Source organism: Brachyistius frenatus, unplaced genomic scaffold (assembly GCF_029030835.1).
Source record: "Brachyistius frenatus isolate BFR_SWC_R1_liver_20210118 unplaced genomic scaffold, ASM2903083v1 Contig_499, whole genome shotgun sequence".
NCBI classification, from domain to species: Eukaryota; Metazoa; Chordata; class Actinopteri; family Embiotocidae; genus Brachyistius; species Brachyistius frenatus.
In genome coordinates, this window is record NW_027211098.1 from 31,039 (window position 1) to 50,234 (window position 19,196).

Genomic DNA, 19,196 nt, shown 5'->3' on the forward strand with positions numbered 1-19,196 from the left:
AGTATCACAACAGAGTGGTGGACTTGTACATACTGGAAGGAACAAAGTCCTCTGTCTGAAAATGGCCAGCACTTTCGGATGTCTTCCCATCAACCTCTTTCTCAAAGGAGGAGTAATATGCCAGGTCGGTCACCCACTGCCCTTCTTCATTCAGGTACACCACATTGTCTGTGGCATTGGCACCTGAAGAGACAAGCAGTGCTGTTAACTCACAAATGTAAGTTAATTAATGCCAGAACACGTAGTGAACTCCTAGCACTCGGGGTTACCTGATGTAAACATTAGAAATAAAGACAACCAACCTTGTTTAAACTCCAGCATCAGGTTATCTGGGCAATGGTTCCACCCATCATCTGAATCTTCTGCTTCCTGGTGGAAGCTCTGGGAGAAATACTTGGCTTCCAGGGAAGTGGAGAGGGGGTGGTTGTCATCCTCACTGGTAGTGTCCGAGGCCTCAGCAGCAGTTGCGTCACCACAGGGCCCCCCCCTCATGCCCAAGGAGGGCCTGGCACCATCCAGCTCATCCACTCCATCATCATCACAGTCTGGGAGCAGCACCTGCAGCAGGGTTTGTTCACAAAAGGTTATAAACTGCATGACATGGTGGAGAGGAGGACGCTGAACAAACTATTACCCATCTTGGATAATCCTGACCACCCTCTCAACCACCTGCTGCAGGGACAGCGGAGCACTTTCTCTAAAAGATTCCTCCAGCTCCGCTGTCACAAGGACATATACAGGAGATCATTCCTGATACAGGAGATCATTCCTGATACAGGAGATCATTCCTGATACAGGAGATCATTCCTGATACAGGAGATCATTCCTGATACAGGAGATCATTCCAGATACAGGAGATCATTCCAGATACAGGAGATCATTCCAGATACAGGAGATCATTCCAGATACAGGAGATCATTCCTGATACAGGAGATCATTCCAGATACAGGAGATCATTCCAGATACAGGAGATCATTCCTGATACAGGAGATCATTCCAGATACAGGAGATCATTCCTGATACAGGAGATCATTCCAGATACAGGAGATCATTCCTGATACAGGAGATCATTCCAGATACAGGAGATCATTCCTGATACAGGAGATCATTCCAGATACAGGAGATCATTCCAGATACAGGAGATCATTCCCGATACAGGAGATCATTCCCGATCCAGGAGATCATTCCCGATCCAGGAGATCATTCCTGATACAGGAGATCATTCCTGCCGACCGCAATAAGACTGTACAATAACTCACCTCTGGCAAAATCCATCACAGTACAATAACACTGTTGACTGTGTTCTTGGTTGTTTGTATATAATATATATATAGATATATACTGTATATACTGTGCATTTTATATTTTATATTTATATTTTTTACTGCTATTTTACTGCTATTTTATTGCTTTCTATTATTCTATTATCGTATTGCTTCGGTATGCTACTGTAGCGAAAAAATTTCCCCTCGGGGATTAATAAAGTAACTACCTAACCACAATTTGTGCAGATATTTACATTTTACCTGTCAATTGTATTTTAAAATGTGTTAAATTTACAATGTTGATGGGTATAATGTAAATGAATAGCTAGGTTCTTTTCACCTATTCTCCTGCTATCTATTGTACCTGGGAGAGGTGGAAGCTTCCCTGGGTTACTGAATCCGGAGGTCTCCTCAGTCCAGCGCCACTCGTCAGGTAGACTGAGTCCAACAGCCGGTCAGCTGGAGGCCCAGAGTCGGTGCTCTCCATGGCATCCTGCCATTCAAGTCACATTTACCAATATGACCTTAAAAGCTAATCACAACAGTTGGTACCTGAACCTTCACAGCTTTTAATTATATAAATCTTCCCATTAAACGTGCAGTGTTAAATATATTTGTGTGTAATGAAGAGTAACTCTCCAAATGAATACGTAGAGGAGAATAAAACCACTGAGGTTATTGATCCTCACTGTGTGCCCGTTTCATACTTTGACCCGCAGACACATTGTTTTTATAAAATCTATTTCTGAGCATAGAGGCAAACGTAAACATTTATAACGTAATACAATTTTAAAACCAACATGAACATTTGGTTTCAGTTGTTGTGTTTAAGTGATACTTTAACCCAAATCTAGAGTTCTTAACACCAAACTCAGTCATTGGTTGGCAGAAAAACATATTTTGTTAAAACAGAAGTCAAAATGGTTTTAACTACCTTTAGACTAACGGTGAAAGATTCATACCAAACCGATTCATTCTCATGACTTAGTTAATTGTTCCACTGTCATATAAATGCACTGTCAAAACAGACTCTGTTAACATTTACATTATATTATTACCATTTAAATATTGGAGAATACAATCGTACATGTGCCTGGCGTAGCGCAATTAAGATGCCCTCCAGCTGCTCATTTACAGTCACATTACAGCTGCCACACATCTGTACTCACCAGTGCCTCCTGTCGGTCCAAGACCATACTCCAGTTGACAGGAGAAAGTCTCTGAGATCCCCCTGATGTTCCAAGAGAGAAGCTGGCCTCCACCGTTCCTACAGGACCGACCCGGTCCCCCATCTGTAAAATACACAAAGAAACACGGCAACATTTCAAAATCTAGAAATGTATTGTTTATCACATAGAAGTCATCAAATGAATCAGTCAAACACAGCAACAGTTGCATAATATAAGAGAAGTCGTAATAATAATGATTTAAAGTATTGTCACTAGGTAACCATCAGTTGATGCTGATCGGGGATCTCACACCAACAGGAATACTAGAACAAGTCTTACATCAGTATGTCTGGGAAAGCTGTTCCTCCCATGTCCTGGCAGAATATTCAGATCATCATCGTGATCTTCATCAACAGCACTGCTACCCACAATCCCCAGCCCACGCAGGACATCATAGGTGGTCTGGACGTTCGATGCTGGAACAGGAATGGTTGAAACTCCTCCATCATCCTCAGTGCCGCTGCTCCCGTCCCCACCTCCTCCATCTCCTGGAGTAACATTATAAAACACAGCAAACCAGTGGTCACTCACAGGGTTGGACAGTTGCTTTCTCATATCAATACATTGTACTGGCTGGGAAAGAAAAATCAAATGATACCGTCATCTTATGGTTTTGTCATAATAAAACGGATTCATTTCAAAAGCAGGAAAAACTGCAACAGCCACGAAGACAAAAAGAAACATAAGACACGCTGAAAACAGATATTAAAGCTGCATATTGCACCTGTAACAGGAGGGTTGATGACTCGTCCTTCAGCAGATCGTCTGTGTTCGATCCCAGACTGAGACGGACCACCGTGGCCACTGGCCGCTTCATCATCAGAACTGCCCCCTTCTAAGCCCGGCCTGAAACTGGGACGGTTACTTTCTCCAACCTGTAGATTTACACGACATACAAACACAAATGATATAAAGTCAAACTCTATTGTACAGTATATTTCCCTGTTCTCCCTACGTGCACCTAACAGCAGCAGCATGTCACTGATGAAACATGACGGCTGCTGATTGTTTTGCTTTTTTCTCCGTCTTTAGAAATTAATGTTATAAAATTTTGCACTACGGACACTTTATTTCTGGGTTAAATCAGACACCTGTGAAAAAAAACATACAAACAACAAACTTTGCAGTTTATAATAGAAAATGTCATTACATTTAAGTATATAAAGGCTTTTTGACAATGAGAGCGGTGCAAGTGAGGAGGAGGTTATTGCTTTAAAGGGGAGCAAAGGGATGGACAGTTTTCTTATACAACAACTTCATCCAGCGTTTCCATTTGGAGAACACGGCATTTTGACAAGAATGACGGCAAAACTGACCATTAAATTTAAGAGTTTAAAAGAAATCATTCTGTATTTCTGACCAGCTGTCTGGACGTGCTTGGCAGCAGCCGTGTTCTTGCAGGATTACAGTTGCGTCTCGCAGACTCCAGCTCATCTTCAGTATCTTCGTCACTGGCCGGACAGGAATCCATTCCTGTAGCAGCCACACGCACATACGGCATCTGGAAGTCCTCCTGAAGAAAAGGCACACAACATACAGAGAAGTTACAAAAACAAAGAAATAAACACAATATTCTAAAGTCAAGACATTCATTGTTCTTTCAAACATGTGATTTATAAAAAGTAATGATAGTATTGTACAAGTAACACCACATTTAAGGGAGTCAGAGAAATCAACGACTCTTTTGAAACTCCACATTTCAAAGTCATAATTATAAAGATGTATTTTCAAACAGGAAGCTCATATTAATTGCTGTTCCTCTACTCAGGCTGAAATCAGCCACAAAGCAACAGCAGTGTAAATGTGCTCACCTGATCATAATGCTCAAGGAACTGGTGTCTGTACTGTTCAGGCTCTGTAAAACTTGGGTTTGACGGGTCATCAGCAGCACCTGGCACGCCCTATGAAAGATATTAATATTAATGAGGACTGAGAGACAAAGAAATGAAGCAAACAAAAGTGTAATTTTTGTATTTTAACTGAAAGGATTTGCCAACAGACTGTGACTCACTGGTGCTGGTGAAGAGTAAGAGAACATGTCAGTAAAGTAAAATGTGCTGCCTATAAATCTATTAACAAACAGAAGAGGCGTCTTACTGCTGCAGGGATCTCCTGGCCCTCCACTCTGCCTCTCTGCATGGCAGGAGGAACCAGCTTATTGAAGTAGAGCTCCAGCTCATCATCAGGCAGGTTATTGAAATCAATGTCATCATCTGGTGACCAAACACATCGAGTTTAAACCACAAACAATACCTCAGCTCTCCATGTTTATTCTATCTGATCAAAACCTTAATGATGTATAAAGTATACATATAAAGTATGCACTCAGCGTGATGCACGAGAGGGCTGGATGCTGAACTTTAAAAAAAATGCCTTCTCAATCCGTAGCAGCTTTTGAGACCCAAGACTCATCCACACGAAAACATTTTGTTTTAAAATGCATAAGGTTAGGTAGGTTAGGTAGTTACTTTATTAATCCCCGAGGGGAATTTTTTTTTGCTACAGCAGCATACAGAAGCAATAAGATAATAATAGAATAGCAATAAAATAGCAGTAAAAAATATAAAATGCACAGTATATACAGTACAGTATATATCTATCTATATATATATATATAGATAGATATATTATATACAAACAACCAAGAAACACAGTCAAGTGTTATTGTTATGTGATGGATTTTGCCAGAGGTGAGTTAACCTTTCCTTCTTTCCCACAGCAGTAAATGGGTGACTTGTAGGATGCAGCAGCTTGCAGGTGACGTGTTAAAGGGGTTTCTGTAAAGTGTAGCATCCACCGATAGTCTGCATGCGAGGCGTTTTGGGGACATCCGGAACATGTAGCTACAGATATTAACCTGGGTTGAACTATCCGTGTCTAATCTGCATGAAATGTAAAGATTGCACCACAATGTGTATTGAAATTTTTCTTTTGTTAAAACGGATCTTGGAAAACTGGTATTAAAAAACAGTATATTGTTCAGGAAGTAGTGTAGAAGTGAAGGTATTGGTACCAGTATCAAACATGTTTTAACAATACCCAGTCGGTCTGAATGCAGCATTAGCACAATGCTGCAGCTGCTCAGTCATACCTGTGATATCACTGTCCATGCTGTCCACAGACATGAGCTTCTCATTTGCCAGGAAGCTTGAGTTACTGCCACTAAAGTGGTCACTGTCCACTCCCTCAGTCTGCACATGAGCCTCCTCCTCCGCTGTGGGTGGTAACCCCTGAGCCTGTATGGACATGACAATGTCATAGAAGGGACCTGATGGCAATATTTTGGCCAAAAAAAAAGATAGTTTGGTAGAAAATATATTGAATCTCTGTGATGTTCTATATTTAAATGCACTATAGTCAATCATGTTTTTGATTTCAAAGTGTTTTCTTTAAGACTAAATTCTAATGGTGAAAGATGCTAAAATAGCAAGACATTAATTTATTGAAAAAGACAAAAATGTGGCATTATAAAAACTTATATTAGCTTTTGAAACAACAACAACAACAACAACACAGCTTGGCATTCTTACCTTGGTGACCAAGGCAGAAAAGTAAATTTAGGAAATGGCAGAAACATTGACAGAAGTGAATTTCACATGTCCAGAATTCAGGTAAATATTATAACAATCTGACATCTTTCGAAAAGATGAATCAACAGGCATCAGATCAAGTGTATGAAAAAGACAGCTGGTACCTTCCCATCGGTACCGTCCTTATCTCCAAAATGGGAAAACGTCAGAAGACCTGAGGACAGATCTGTCAGGAGAATCAGGACACAAGTGCATTATCATCATTAATGGTTTCATAAAATGAGCCTGAAAATGTACCTTCATTACAGCAATCAGATATGTATTCTCAATACATCAAAAGGCATAAATATAATATCATAGTTTTGTAGTAGTATTAGACCATGTCAATTTGTAACCTTTGTACAGGTTGATTTAAGTCAAGTCAGACTTTAACCTTTTAAGCCTCAGAGAAAGTGAAAGGATTGAGCCGAGAGTTGTGCCTCTGAGGCTGGACAGGAGCAAGACAATCTACCTGTTCCTAGTTCAGTGGGTCGGCCGTAGACCGGGTCCGTCTGCGTGGGAAGAAGGCCCAGCACGGAGCCTTGGTTTCTGGATGCACCGTCATCCACATCAATCTTCACCAGCATGTCTGAAAAACGGTTTGCTGCAATGAAATCATCTGCATTGTCCCTGTAATGGAAGCAGGAATGTAGATAATTAGGAACACACAAAACGTAGAAAAGGAAAGAATAAAAAAAAATGCTCCTCAATGGACCTTAAAATCTGTAGAGCATATAATGTCCTTCTCAACAAGACTAACTGATGACAAATCCTCTTCCAGGATGGACAGACATGCAATCAATGTTGAGTGTTCAAGCAAGCAACAGATGGAGTGTAAACATTTCCAGAATGTATGTCTAAACAATGATTCAACTTTCTTTGTAGAAATTACTACAGCAAACAATATGCATGAAAATTAGGCTGTTACACATACAGAGTCCCCAAAAAGTATATGGACACATTCGTAGGAATCTTATTGCATTAGATTTAAAAAAAAATAAAAAAAACTCAAAGCAAATGGAAGAGTTAAGGAAGATAGCACAAACACAATACAGTGAACCCTCGTTTTTCGCGGGGGTTACGTTCCAAATAGAAACCGTGATAGGCGAAATCCGTGAAGTAGTAACCTTTATTTTACAATTGAAATAGATAGAACTGGACATTAAATATATCTACGTTACATATAGTCGTAATGTGATTTCAATGCACAATGCAAATCCGTGAAGCAGCGAGACCGTGAAAGGTGAACCGCGTTATAGCGAGGGTTCACTGTATTCCACAAAAACAGGTTTGATAGGTTTTATGTGATAAAAACAAAAGATAAACAGCTCAAAGGGAAGATAAAAAAGTATTGACAGCCACCAGCGGATTCACTACAGACCAGTCACTGCTTTAGTTTTTAGTTTTCAGAAACGCTGGACCACATGTGGGCTGGCTGTCGGTTCATCACACATGTGGTCTATGGGATGGATTCACCTCACTGCTCTGGGAAAGCCTGATTATCCTAAATACACTACGGTAACGCCAACAGCACCAGATTGGTGTCCCAGTGGATTGTTCCCCAGCTCTTTCCACACAAACCTTCTACCATCAGATCTGTGACTACGTGTTTATATACTCACAAGTCATCTTTAAAGCTGAGGGCAAACTTGGGCTCTTCTCCAACAGACGGCTGTGTGTTGGCCTGCTGCAGCTCTCCGCCCCCCAGATAGGACGTCTCCACGGGATCTCCTCTGCACAACGAGCACACAGCACTGATTCCACAAAGAAAACGATTGTCGACTAGGAAATAACTCTGTCGCTATTCATGGTCCAAAGTTCAGTTTAGCAGCTGAATACTGAGTCAGAACAAACATGTCTGACCCCATTGTACAACCTTTGGAGAAAAAAGTCAGCAACAACAAAGAGGAACTTCCCATGAACACGAGTGTATGTATGGTTATCATGTATGTGGAAGTCCTGGAGTATCGAAATGCAACAACTGCAATGAACCTCAGAGAACTTTAGCTCCACATTAGTCAACCAGCCGGTGATGACAAACACGATGCACACATCTGTCCTAACAGCAGCATGCTCCCACCTGTTGTCCAACCCGGGTCTAATTTTAGCCACCGTCGAAGCAGCCACCGGAAGTCCCGGGCCGGAGCCCAGCGTCACGTCCCCCAGTGTGGCCCGGTCACCGGTGCTGTCCAGAGACCTGCAGAGGAAACTGGGGAAGGCTTCGTCCTCCAGCCTGTAGAAACGGTCTGCCATGTTCAATGAGCGGAGCAGGGAGACCTGCAGGTCTCGTCTTCAGGTCAGGTGAAGACCATCTGTAATGTCTGGGCCGACACCAACAGGAATAAAGACGTGTTCAAACCTGGAGCTCAGAACGGGTCTCGAGACCAAACGTTACAGTAAAGGACCACCTGGTCCGTGTCTGTCCACCAGCTGATTCAAACCTCCTCGAGCTGGACACAACAGCTGCACGTGCTGTTTGATGTTCAGGTGAACAGCTGATAGAAGAGCAGTTAGCACGAGGCGAGCTAACTTATGACGCTCAGCAGCTACCTGCTAAAAACAAATGTGGGTTTGTCCAACTGGAGCAAGTTTCAGCTCCTTCGTCGTCTTCGTCCATTAAGTTAATGACAGTTGTTGTAAGAAGAAAAGTCACAGACATCGTAGGAAAGTTAACAAAGTCTTTAGGACTGTTTCAGCGACATCATGGAAGCACAACGTCAACGTTAGTTGGAGTTCAACTCACAGTCAGCACTTCTTCTCCAGCTCCACTTCCGTCTTCACGAACCGATTCACAGATGTTTCAAAGTGGACTCAAGTTCCCAAAGTAATTTTCCAACACTAACGCGTTTCATTATTACTTAAAATGAGACATATCAAACAATAGTACAAGTTCAGAGGACCGAGCAGCGCCTAGAAACCACAGGAAGCCCGCCACGGCGTCACAGCATGAGGGCGGGACTTAAACAGTTTACACCACTTTGATTGGCCAGCAAAGCTGAGAGGGAGGACATGACCAGTTGTGATAGGATGGGGATCGTGTCATTCTACTGGATGACGTTGATTGGGTTAGTTTGGAAAAAGGCTCCTTCATGTGCCACTCCGGTGTCTGTCCCCAGGATGAATGAAAGAAGGGACATCTTTATTTGTAGGCTCCAGCCATAATGAAGGCTATCGGATTGTCAAAACACAAAATTCAAATGTATAAGTTGGTAGAATTAAACATGCAAAATAAGTTATTTTAAAGTAACACTATAGTTTAAATCAGCACAAGTTAAAAGTTGAAGGAAACATGTTTTCTTTTATACACAAGAACATAACGCCCGACATCTACAGTATGTGAGTTGCTGGCCAAGTGAAACGTCGACTGTGTCATGTGTTGGACCAAGCAGCTGCAGGGAGGCTCTGGTCTGCAGACAGCTGCCTGCTGAGACAACACATCCCCTGAAGTCCATTTTTTGAGTGAGCGACAAAACTGAAATGTTATCCTTCCCGCATCATGAATATCACAAGTGTCAGGAATAGTTGTGATGCTTTTAATACTGAAGTAAAGATGAAAAAATTCCAACAAAACACACATGATGATGAATCGTGTTATTTCCGTCGAGCAGTTGTTTCACATGAGTCAGTCACTCATGAATACTGTCCGCTTCTCTTTGTGTGTATGAAGGAAAAATCGTCCAAAATAAAAACACATTTGATGTCTTATAGTAATTGTAACTTCCACCAAGTGCAATTTTAAATCTCCAGACCATCCACACAGCAATAAAACAAGTCCTCTGCAGGCACTAAAATGCTTCCTCTGTTTCTGTCTGTCTTACCAGCTTTAACATTGTCTGATAACCCCCCTCCCCCCCTAAAAAAAAAAAAAAAAAAAAAAAAAAACATGAACGTTTTCTTTTCCACATTACTTCAACCCAAGGCTTTAAAATGCTGAACTTATTGTACACAGACAAGCAGATAGATTATGAAAACTCAAAACACCTTATTTATACAAAACAAAACAAAAAAGTTCAGATTTGTAATGTTTTTCCCTCAACAGTATCCTGTAACACATTTCCACATAAAGAAAAGGTCACTGCCCTTCAGCCTCTGGTAAAGGCAGCAGTGCTCTAGAGGAGAGTCTGTGAGGAAGAAGCTGTTGCTGAGGCTGAATGGGTTCAGCATCACAATGCTCTATGAGGGAGGAGGGAGGCAGCAGGTGACCGTACCTGGTCCCCGCTCTGGGAGGGTCCAGGGGTGGAAAGAAATACCTAAAGCAAGGAGAAATAAAAGGAGGGAGACAAAGACGAAAAAAGACAACAAAAGGAATATACAGGGGAAACACATAAAAGGAAGGAGGAATGAGAAATGAAAAGGAGAAAGGACGGATGTAGGCAGTAAAAACTGATGAGGGAGAAGAATGGCAGGCAGAGGAGGGAAAGTTGTTTATTTTTTAAAGGTGAATGTGCAACGCCAGTTAAAGCAGTGAATTTATGTCAAAAAGCATGAAAAAAACCTAAAAGTGGAAGCTGTAAAGTACAGAAGCATGCCGCTCTCAAGCCAACGATGGAGGCTTCAATCACAATCAAGTCAAATATTCAGCCTTTAAATGTATTACATACACTCTTGCATTTCAAATACACTGACACAAGAGCAGAATGTAGCTGCTGCACCAGAGACATTAGTAATATGCAGGATGCTGGTATATCTTTGGGGAGGTCAGCTGCCGCAGGGGAGGAGCAAAGGGAGCGCTCTTTCCAATCCTGCATGCAACAAGCAGTACAAAACCACATTACTTCAACAAACCTCACTTCACTCATTCTCCTCACTGGAATGCAAGAAAACCTAAATGTACATTTTACAATCTGCATTACAAAGTCAAACTTGGTTACAGAGTGAATCATTCTGACAATGTTGAACAGATAGTTTGTTACTGAGGTTACAGGTGAATTCAGTCAAAAACGAGAACAAAAGATAAATACAGAGGTTTTGTTAAGTCCAAGGTTATTAAACTGAACATAAATACAGCCAGACACACCGAGGTGCTCAAACACCATTCGTTTACTGCCATTTCTCATTTTTGCTTCATCAAACATTGAGTGGTCACGTTTGTTCATTTCTAATCCAAATTTTAAAGCAAGCCTAGATTTCCTCTGCTAACAGAACTCACTGTGGCTACAAGATGAGAGTTATAAAGATCAAGACAGGAGAGTTATGAAGACCACAAACAAACCCCCCTGTGGCCACTGAAGGTCAACTGCTTATAAATTCAATATCACATTTGGACAAGCTGGACTGCATTTTATCTTCTTTGAAAAGTTACATGGTCTTGCTTTAGTAAATGTAAATGGCTGTATTCATCCTCACATTGTACAAGTTTAACGTTGGTTAATAAGGTTCATTCAGGCGGTCTTCCTGCTCAGCAAAGAGTTTGGCAACATTTAAAGGGTACATTCAAATTGAAAAGAGAAATGAGGAAATAAGGGCTCGAACTTAACTGCTCATCTTAAAGTGGAAACTGTCAAAAAGATGTTGTAGAATGAAAGAAATCAAGTTTCTCAGTATTTACAAAATGATGTTACCAACAACATTGTTGTTCTGCTGCACATCCCAAAATAGCTCTAGCACTTGAAATAACAGTCACATATCAAATTCATATAAGCAGGTTTATTAAACTTTTTAGACTAAGAAACCCGTTAGCCCTTACACTGACAATGCAGAGAGGAAACACAAACCCACTCTTCAGACATGCTTCAGTACAAATCAAGAGGACATCACTTCTAAACACCACCACAGCGCGTTCGGCCCACAGGCTCGATGCAGACAACCGGGATGCTGGAAGCCACAAGCCAAGCTCTTTGCATGAGTGCAGCTTCGGGTCAGTGTGAGTCCGAGGAGTTTGTCAGTGAGCAGCTGCAGTCCAGTCAGTGTGAGGCATAAAAAAAGTTGTCAGTTGTGACTGGCTCGGGTTGGTTTGGGTTGGTTTAGGTTGGGTTGGGTCAGGTTGGTTTAGGTTGGTTTGGGTTGGTTTAGGTTGGGTTGGGTTGGTTTGGGTTGGGTGAGTGGCGGCGGACGCATCACACCACCTACCTTCCTGCTGACATCCCGTTCAAGGCATTCTGGGAGGTCTGAACTGAGGAGCCCACCACGGTGCTCATGGCGGTGGGTTGACCTGATGAACCGGTCAGCGGGCTGCCATCTCCCTTCAGGATGCCTGTGCACTTCCAGTTGTCCATGTAGTTAGCTGCACAGAGACCGAAGGGAACGTCAGCATGTATTATGTCCTCTGCAACAGACCAGAGCAGCATACTGACAAATCAACTGTCCTGGACATGAGGCTGCTGATTCCTGAGATCTGAGTTAGAGAAACACCTCCAGTAGATGCTGGAGAAATGACAGATGTGTGGAAGAGCTGTGGAACGATCCCAAGGCAGCAAACACAACCAGTGACACATCTCGAGTTACAGGTGTCATCACTGGTCTCTTTACTAACTGCAGGAATCCACATCGGAACAACCTATGAACCCTTCTGATTGGTTGGAGCGTGTGAACTAACTCTTAGTAACTAGATCAAGTGTTTTGCATTGATCCCACCAAAGTGTTTGATAAGTGAACATGTGGTTACCAAAGATAGGAGGCAGGATGTTTACAACGTTTAGTTTACACCGACATCAGCCGACTAAAACAGGAAACTTCAGTGGGATAATAATATTTACAAATAACCATACATGAAGCAATAGTTTTCATATATGTTGGTACCAATATACAGTGGTGTGAAAAAGTGTTTGCCTCCTTCCTGATTTCTTATTTTTTTGCATGTTTGTCACAAATGTTTCAGATCATCAAACAAATTTAAATATTAGTCAAAGATAACACAAGTAAACACAAAATGTAGTTTTTAAATGAAGGTTTTTATTATTAAGGGAGAAAAACAATCCAAACCCACATGGCCCTGTGTGAAAAAGGGTTTGCCCCCTAAACCTAATAACTGGTTGGACCACCCTCAGCAGCAACAACTGCAATCAAGCGTTTGCGATAACTTACAATGAGTCTTTTCCAGCTGTGGAGGAATGTTGGCCGACTCATCTTTACAGAGTTGTTGTTGTAATTCAGCCACATTGGAGGGTTTTCCAGCACCAACCTCCTTTTTAAGGTCATGCCACAGCATCTCAATAGGATTCAGGTCAGGACTTTGACGAGGCCACTCCAAAGTCTTCATTTTGTTTTTCTTCATCCATTCAGAGGTGGACTTGCTGGTGTGTTTTGGATCATCGTCCTGCTGCAGAACCCAAGTTGGCTTCAGCTTGAGGTCACGAACAGACGGCCGGACGTTCTCCTTCAGGATGTTTTGGTAGACAGTAGAATTCATGGTTCCATTTATCACAGCAAGTCTTCCAGGTCCTGAAGCAGCAAAACAGCCCCAGACCATCACACTACCACCACCATGTTTTACTGTTGGTATGAGGTTCTTCTTCTGAAATGCGGTGTTACTTTTACACCAGATGTAACGGGACACACACCTTCCAAAAAGTTCAACTTTGGTCTCGTCAGTCCACAGAGTATTTTCCCAAAAGTCTCGGGGATCATCAAGATGTTTTCTGGCAAAAATGAGACGAGTCTTAATGTTCTTTTTGCTCAGCGGTGGTTTTGGTCTTGGAACTCTGCCATGCAGCCATTTCTGCCGAGTCTCTTTCTTCTGGTGGAGTCATGAACACTGACCTTAACTGAGGCAAGTGAGGCCTGCAGTTCTTTGGATGTTGTCGTGGGGTCTTTTGTGACCTCTCGGATGAGTCGTCGCTGCTCTCTCGGGGTAATTCTGGTCGGCCGGCCGCTCCTGGGGAGGTTCACCACTGTTCTATGTTTTCTCCATTTGTGGATAATGGTTCTCACTGTGGTTCTCTGGAGTCCCAAAGCTTTAGAAATGGCTTTAGAACCTTTTCCAGACTGATAGATCTCAATTACTTTCTTTCTCATTTGTTCCTGAATATCTTTGGATCTCGGCATGATGTCTATCTTTTGAGGATCTTTTGGTCTACTTCACTTTGTCAGGCAGGTCCTATTGAAGTGATTTCTTGATTGAGAACAGGTGTGTCAGTAATCAGGCCTGGGTGTGGCTCGAGAAATTGAACTCAGGTGTGATGAACCACAGTTAAGTTGTGTTTTAACAGGAGGGGGCAAACACTTTTTCACACAGGGCCATGTGGGTTTGGATTGTTTTTCTCCCTTAATAATAAAAACCTTCATTTAAAAACTGCATTTTGTGTTTACTTGTGTTATCTTTGACTAATATTTAAATTTGTTTGATGATCTGAAACATTTAAGTGTGACAGACATGCAAAAAAATTGGAAATCAGGAAGGAGGCAAACACTTTTTCACACCACTGTATCTGTAACAGGCCAATATAAGACAACATGCATCAAGCTGTGGTGAAAACAAAGCGGTTTTTCACCCTGTGTAAGAATTTTAGCTTTGTTTATGAAGCACCTCTCATCTTTCTTAAATTGACTGATGCAACAACGACTAGCAAAAGTCCTTCAACACATGATGAGAGTTGGTTTACCGAACATCCGATTAACAAGTATTTTACACAAAAGCAGCGTTTCGTACAGCTGTCGCTATAATAAACGGAGCCTCCAACCTTTCCAGAGACGCACACAGCCATCGTCCCCGGAGGAGGCCAGCAGGGTGCTGGTGATGTTCCAGCTTACACGCCACACCTGAGAATTATGGTTGTCAAACTGAGCCACAATCTGCCCCTCAAACTTGGTGGGTCCTGTAGACGTGCTCTCCTTCCTGCCCGGAAGAGACAAGATTACCTTTTTATTTCTGTCATTTAAAAAAAAAAAAAAAAAGAGTTTCATTATAAAGGTAGCAGCTGCAGAGTTATGTAGGGTTTCAGTAACAGCACTAATTCAGAAAAATAAAAACTGAACAAGTCACCTTATAGGAATAAGCTTAAATATTCGGACGTCTTTTGTTGCAATGGCGAGCACGTGGAAAGATCGTCCCAGGTTTGGAGCAAATGCAATGTCATGGACGGCATCGGTGACCGTCATCAGCGTCTCTGCTTTACCGTATTTCCTGAAAAACAGTCATAAAAAATAACAATAAAACAATGATTATGTTGGCTTTGTTTTTTAACCAGGTGGTATATGCACATCTATAAGATAATACCTACCGGGTGTTTTCATTGTACTCGTAGATCTGAACTTTCCCTCCATATGCTGCGCTGTTGTCGTCACTCCCGACAGCAAACATTGGAGGGTGAGCGCGAGAGCTGGGTGGCGGGAAAACCACAAATACTTTAACGCCTCTGTAATATCTGAGAGCTCATAGGTTTAAAGTTCAGCAGCAAACTTTATATATAAAAGAGGTGAAGTCTTGGATTTAACACAGGCTGCAAGAAGTAAATATAACATATTATGGTTACTGTGGTTCACTGGAAAGAAACGAGATTTAATGAAGTAACTCCAGAATTTGTCGAAGTAACTTTTCATCAATCATATATAGAAAAGGTTGTGCAGAGATTCATCAGGAGCAGAGTTATTATATCACAGAAAGTTTTCATAATCAAGCTGCATTAAACTCTTCTCCTCTGGAACACGAGGAGCGCACGAGGAGCGCACGAGGAGCGCAGGAGGAGCACACGAGGAGCGCACGAGAGCAACGTTCTCCCTCCACGTCGGCAGCTTTGTGAGTGAAATCTGTGTGCGATTATATTTATAGTTATTCATAATTAAGAGTCGGCCTGCGTTGAGTAAAGCTGGGTGCCGTCAGAGGTTTCAGCCACACACCACCGGGGGTCGGGGTGAGACGGGGTGACTCGGGGTGAGTCAAGCTGAGTCGGGGTGAGACGGGGTGAGACAGGGTGAGACGGGCACTACCCCGATGTTGATGATCCGAGACCATGTACGCTGGGTGACATCATCTACGCTGGGTGACATCATGTACGCTGGGTGACATCATCTACGCTGGGTGACATCATGTACGCTGGGTGACATCATCTACGGTGAGTGACATCATCTACGCTGGGTGACATCATGTACGCTGGGTGACATCATGTACGCTGGGTGACATCATCTACGCTGGGTGACATCATGTACGCTGGGTGACATCATCTACGGTGAGTGACATCATCTACGCTGGGTGACATCATCTACACTGGGTGACATCATGTACGCTGGGTGACATCATCTACGCTGGGTGACATCATGTACGCTGGGTGACATCATCTACGGTGAGTGACATCATCTACGCTGGGTGACATCATCTACGCTGGGTGACATCATGTACGCTGGGTGACATCATCTACGCTGGGTGACATCATGTACGCTGGGTGACATCATGTACGCTGAGTGACATCATCTACGCTGAGTGACATCATCTACGCTGGTGTGACATGACATCATGTACGCTGGGTGACATCATGTACGCTGGGTGACATCATGTACGCTGGGTGACATCATGTACGCTGAGTGACATCATGTACGCTGAGTGACATCACGCTGGGTGACATCATCTACGCTGAGTGACATCATGTACGCTGGGTGACATCATGTACGCTGGGTGACATCATCTACGCTGGGTGACATCATCTACGCTGGGTGACATCATGTACGCTGGGTGACATCATCTACGCTGGGTGACATCATGTACGCTGGGTGACATCATCTACGGTGAGTGACATCATCTACGCTGGGTGACATCATCTACACTGGGTGACATCATGTACGCTGGGTGACATCATCTACGCTGGGTGACATCATGTACGCTGGGTGACATCATCTACGGTGAGTGACATCATCTACGCTGGGTGACATCATCTACGCTGGGTGACATCATGTACGCTGGGTGACATCATCTACGCTGGGTGACATCATGTACGCTGGGTGACATCATGTACGCTGAGTGACATCATCTACGCTGAGTGACATCATCTACGCTGGGTGACATCATCTACGCTGAGTGACATCATGTACGCTGGGTGACATCATGTACGCTGGGTGACATCATGTACGCTGAGTGACATCATGTACGCTGAGTGACATCATCTACGCTGGGTGACATCATCTACGCTGAGTGACATCATGTACGCTGGGTGACATCATGTACGCTGGGTGACATCATGTACGCTGAGTGACATCATCTACGCTGGGTGACATCATCTACGCTGGGTGACATCATCTACGCTGGGTGACATCATCTACGCTGGGTACCCAGTCTACAGCTGCTACACTGAGGCCAGGCGGCAGCACCACGAGCTCCAGTCAGCTGTTTCAGGTGGAGGAAGTGTGCGTTCTTTGTATTTATCCTACTTATTATTTACAATGTGAAATTTCTGCAGCGGCATTCATCATTGAGCAGAAAGCTGCACCACCTCTGAAAGCATGTCACCTGTAGTCTCACCTGGAGGGGTTCCACGAGATGCAGCTGCAGCTGAGCTTGCAGGAGATCTCGTGCTGCAGGGACCACTGACTCAGGTTCATGACATCAGGAGCCTCGTAGATCCTCACCACGCCGTCCGCAGAGCAGGTGGTCAGCATCAGACCCATGTGTTTAGGGGCAAACTTCACGTCAGTCACTGAGGTCCTGCTGTCCACTAGTGTGGTTCTCTTGATCTAAAACAGAACATCACACACTTGGGTCACCTCTGATGTCACACCGACGGTCCATTGGAAACACCTGGACAGGTGCACTCACCCAGTGGCTCAGGCCCCGCTGCTTGTCATTGGATTCGCCCACAATCTCCTCCCAGACCGCAGCGGTTCTGTCAAAGGAGCAAGAAGCTAGAACCTGGCCAAACTCTGGATGAGCCCAGGTCACCCTCCACACCGACCCGCTGTGTGTCTGCACAGGAGAGAGCTTCAGTCAAATCTATGAAGTCCACCACGGTTCAACTTCGGATGTCAGGCTGCATCCAGTTGATGAACGAGGCCACAACAGTTCAGGAAATGATGCAAATTTAAAAACAGCTCGTTATGCAAAGCAGAAAGCCTTCAGAGGTCAGTGGAGACATTCACCTTCCAGCTGGCTGTGCACTGCCACTCTCCGCTCTCACTCTTGTCCCAAACCTGAAAGAGTCCACAAGATGTTGATGAAGCAGGAACAGAAGAGCTCGATGACCCTGAACCTTCACACCATGTTAGTCACCACCGCGCCAGACAGGCTGACTCCTAACATGGAGGAGAATCTGTCACAGGGTCACAATCCGCGTCAGGTGGAACAAACAAACTAAAGTTGTTGATCTGTCAACAACTGATGGAGAACGAGTCCGTAAGCTCCGACCGGGAAGCGTGGGGAATGCTAACAGGAGCTAACGCTAACAGTGCCAGCTGTGACGTGTCACTCACCTTCACACTTTGGTCACTGGAGCACGTGGCCATCCTCCGGCCGTGGAAGTCGTAGGAGACGTCATGGATCAGATCTTTGTGATCGGCTGCGATGCTGCGCGCGACAAACATGATGACAGCTTCAGCGACACGAGCTGCACCGGCTGGCGAGCAGGCCCGTCACGTGTTACCGAGCTGCGTGTTTGGCGGGTCGTCGTGACGTCAGCAGTAAGTGTGCGCAACACACCGGTGTTCACCACAGGGGGGCGCCATCACACATTTTAAAGTGTCTGTGCTTTAACCAAGTTTTTATTTTTGATGTACATTATAATAAGATGAAATATATTGAAAGGTATCTTATCGAAAATAACTGATACCAAAATATATGTTACAAACAAAAACACATGGCCGAATTAAAACTAGTCAGTAACGTCATGTTTCGGTTTCTGCCTCCTCCGGTCCCCTGGGTTGCCAGGTTTGGTAGAATATACACTTTTGAACTTTTTAAAACTAGAGGACTGTCGACAAAAATGTGTGGAAATTATATAATGAAATATTTATTTTCTGTAGCATGGTAATTTATTTGTTGTTCTAAATTATAATGCAAATAAAACCAACTGTAGCAGTTTTAGAAAAAAAAATGTATTGCTTCATCCAGCTATCATATTTCAAATTGAGTTTGGTGAACGGATCAATACTAATTTATGTAGAACTGATCAATACTAATATATGTAGCACTGATCAATACTAATATATGTAACACTGATCAATACTAATATACAGTGGGTATGGAAAGTATTCAGACCCCTTTAAATTGTTCACTC

General features: G+C 43.3%; 3 protein-coding genes across 11 annotated transcripts in view; 1 reads left to right on the top strand and 2 right to left on the bottom strand.

Annotated features, from left to right (window-relative positions):
- Nucleotides 1-8,998, bottom strand: part of cep192 (centrosomal protein 192) — a 33,277-nt gene extending 24,279 nt beyond the window's left edge. For 3 of the 5 annotated variants that reach the window (XM_069687878.1, XM_069687879.1, XM_069687876.1), the window contains exons 1-14: nt 8,144-8,998; nt 7,686-7,796; nt 6,536-6,693; nt 6,189-6,250; nt 5,586-5,730; nt 4,592-4,707; nt 4,306-4,395; nt 3,855-4,007; nt 3,219-3,369; nt 2,774-2,982; nt 2,435-2,557; nt 1,630-1,758; nt 303-558; nt 34-183 (exon numbers count right to left, since the gene is read on the bottom strand). In XM_069687878.1, coding sequence (XP_069543979.1) covers nt 34-183; nt 303-558; nt 1,630-1,758; nt 2,435-2,557; nt 2,774-2,982; nt 3,219-3,369; nt 3,855-4,007; nt 4,306-4,395; nt 4,592-4,707; nt 5,586-5,730; nt 6,189-6,250; nt 6,536-6,693; nt 7,686-7,796; nt 8,144-8,316 — 2,026 coding nt within the window. In that variant the 5' untranslated portion in view covers nt 8,317-8,998. Of the gene's footprint in view, nt 1-33; nt 184-302; nt 559-1,629; nt 1,759-2,434; nt 2,558-2,773; nt 2,983-3,218; nt 3,370-3,854; nt 4,008-4,305; nt 4,396-4,591; nt 4,708-5,585; nt 5,731-6,188; nt 6,251-6,535; nt 6,694-7,685; nt 7,797-8,143 lie in introns of those variants that run through there. The other 2 variants (XM_069687877.1, XM_069687880.1) reach the window with 2 other exon arrangements.
- Nucleotides 8,999-9,981: 983 nt separating this feature from the next.
- Nucleotides 9,982-18,504, bottom strand: seh1l (SEH1-like (S. cerevisiae)). 4 transcript variants are annotated; one of them, XM_069687890.1, is made up of 9 exons: nt 18,394-18,504; nt 18,064-18,114; nt 17,744-17,890; nt 17,450-17,661; nt 15,222-15,320; nt 14,984-15,124; nt 14,682-14,836; nt 12,133-12,286; nt 9,982-10,313 (listed from the first exon to the last, which is right to left on the bottom strand). In XM_069687890.1, the coding sequence occupies exons 1-9, from the start codon at nt 18,502-18,504 to the stop codon at nt 10,136-10,138; spliced, it is 1,248 nt and encodes a 415-aa protein (XP_069543991.1). In that variant the 3' UTR covers nt 9,982-10,135. The 4 variants fall into 4 exon arrangements, 3 of the variants coding, with proteins under 3 accessions (XP_069543991.1, XP_069543990.1, XP_069543992.1); XM_069687889.1 differs by having other exon boundaries at nt 14,682-14,869; XM_069687891.1 differs by lacking the exon at nt 9,982-10,313 and adding an exon at nt 10,466-10,805 and having other exon boundaries at nt 14,682-14,869.
- Nucleotides 18,457-19,196, top strand: part of ptpn2a (protein tyrosine phosphatase non-receptor type 2a) — a 31,670-nt gene continuing 30,930 nt past the window's right edge. For both annotated transcript variants that reach the window (XM_069687884.1, XM_069687885.1), the window contains exon 1: nt 18,457-18,600. In XM_069687884.1, coding sequence (XP_069543985.1) covers nt 18,457-18,600 — 144 coding nt within the window. The remainder of the gene's footprint in view (nt 18,601-19,196) is intronic.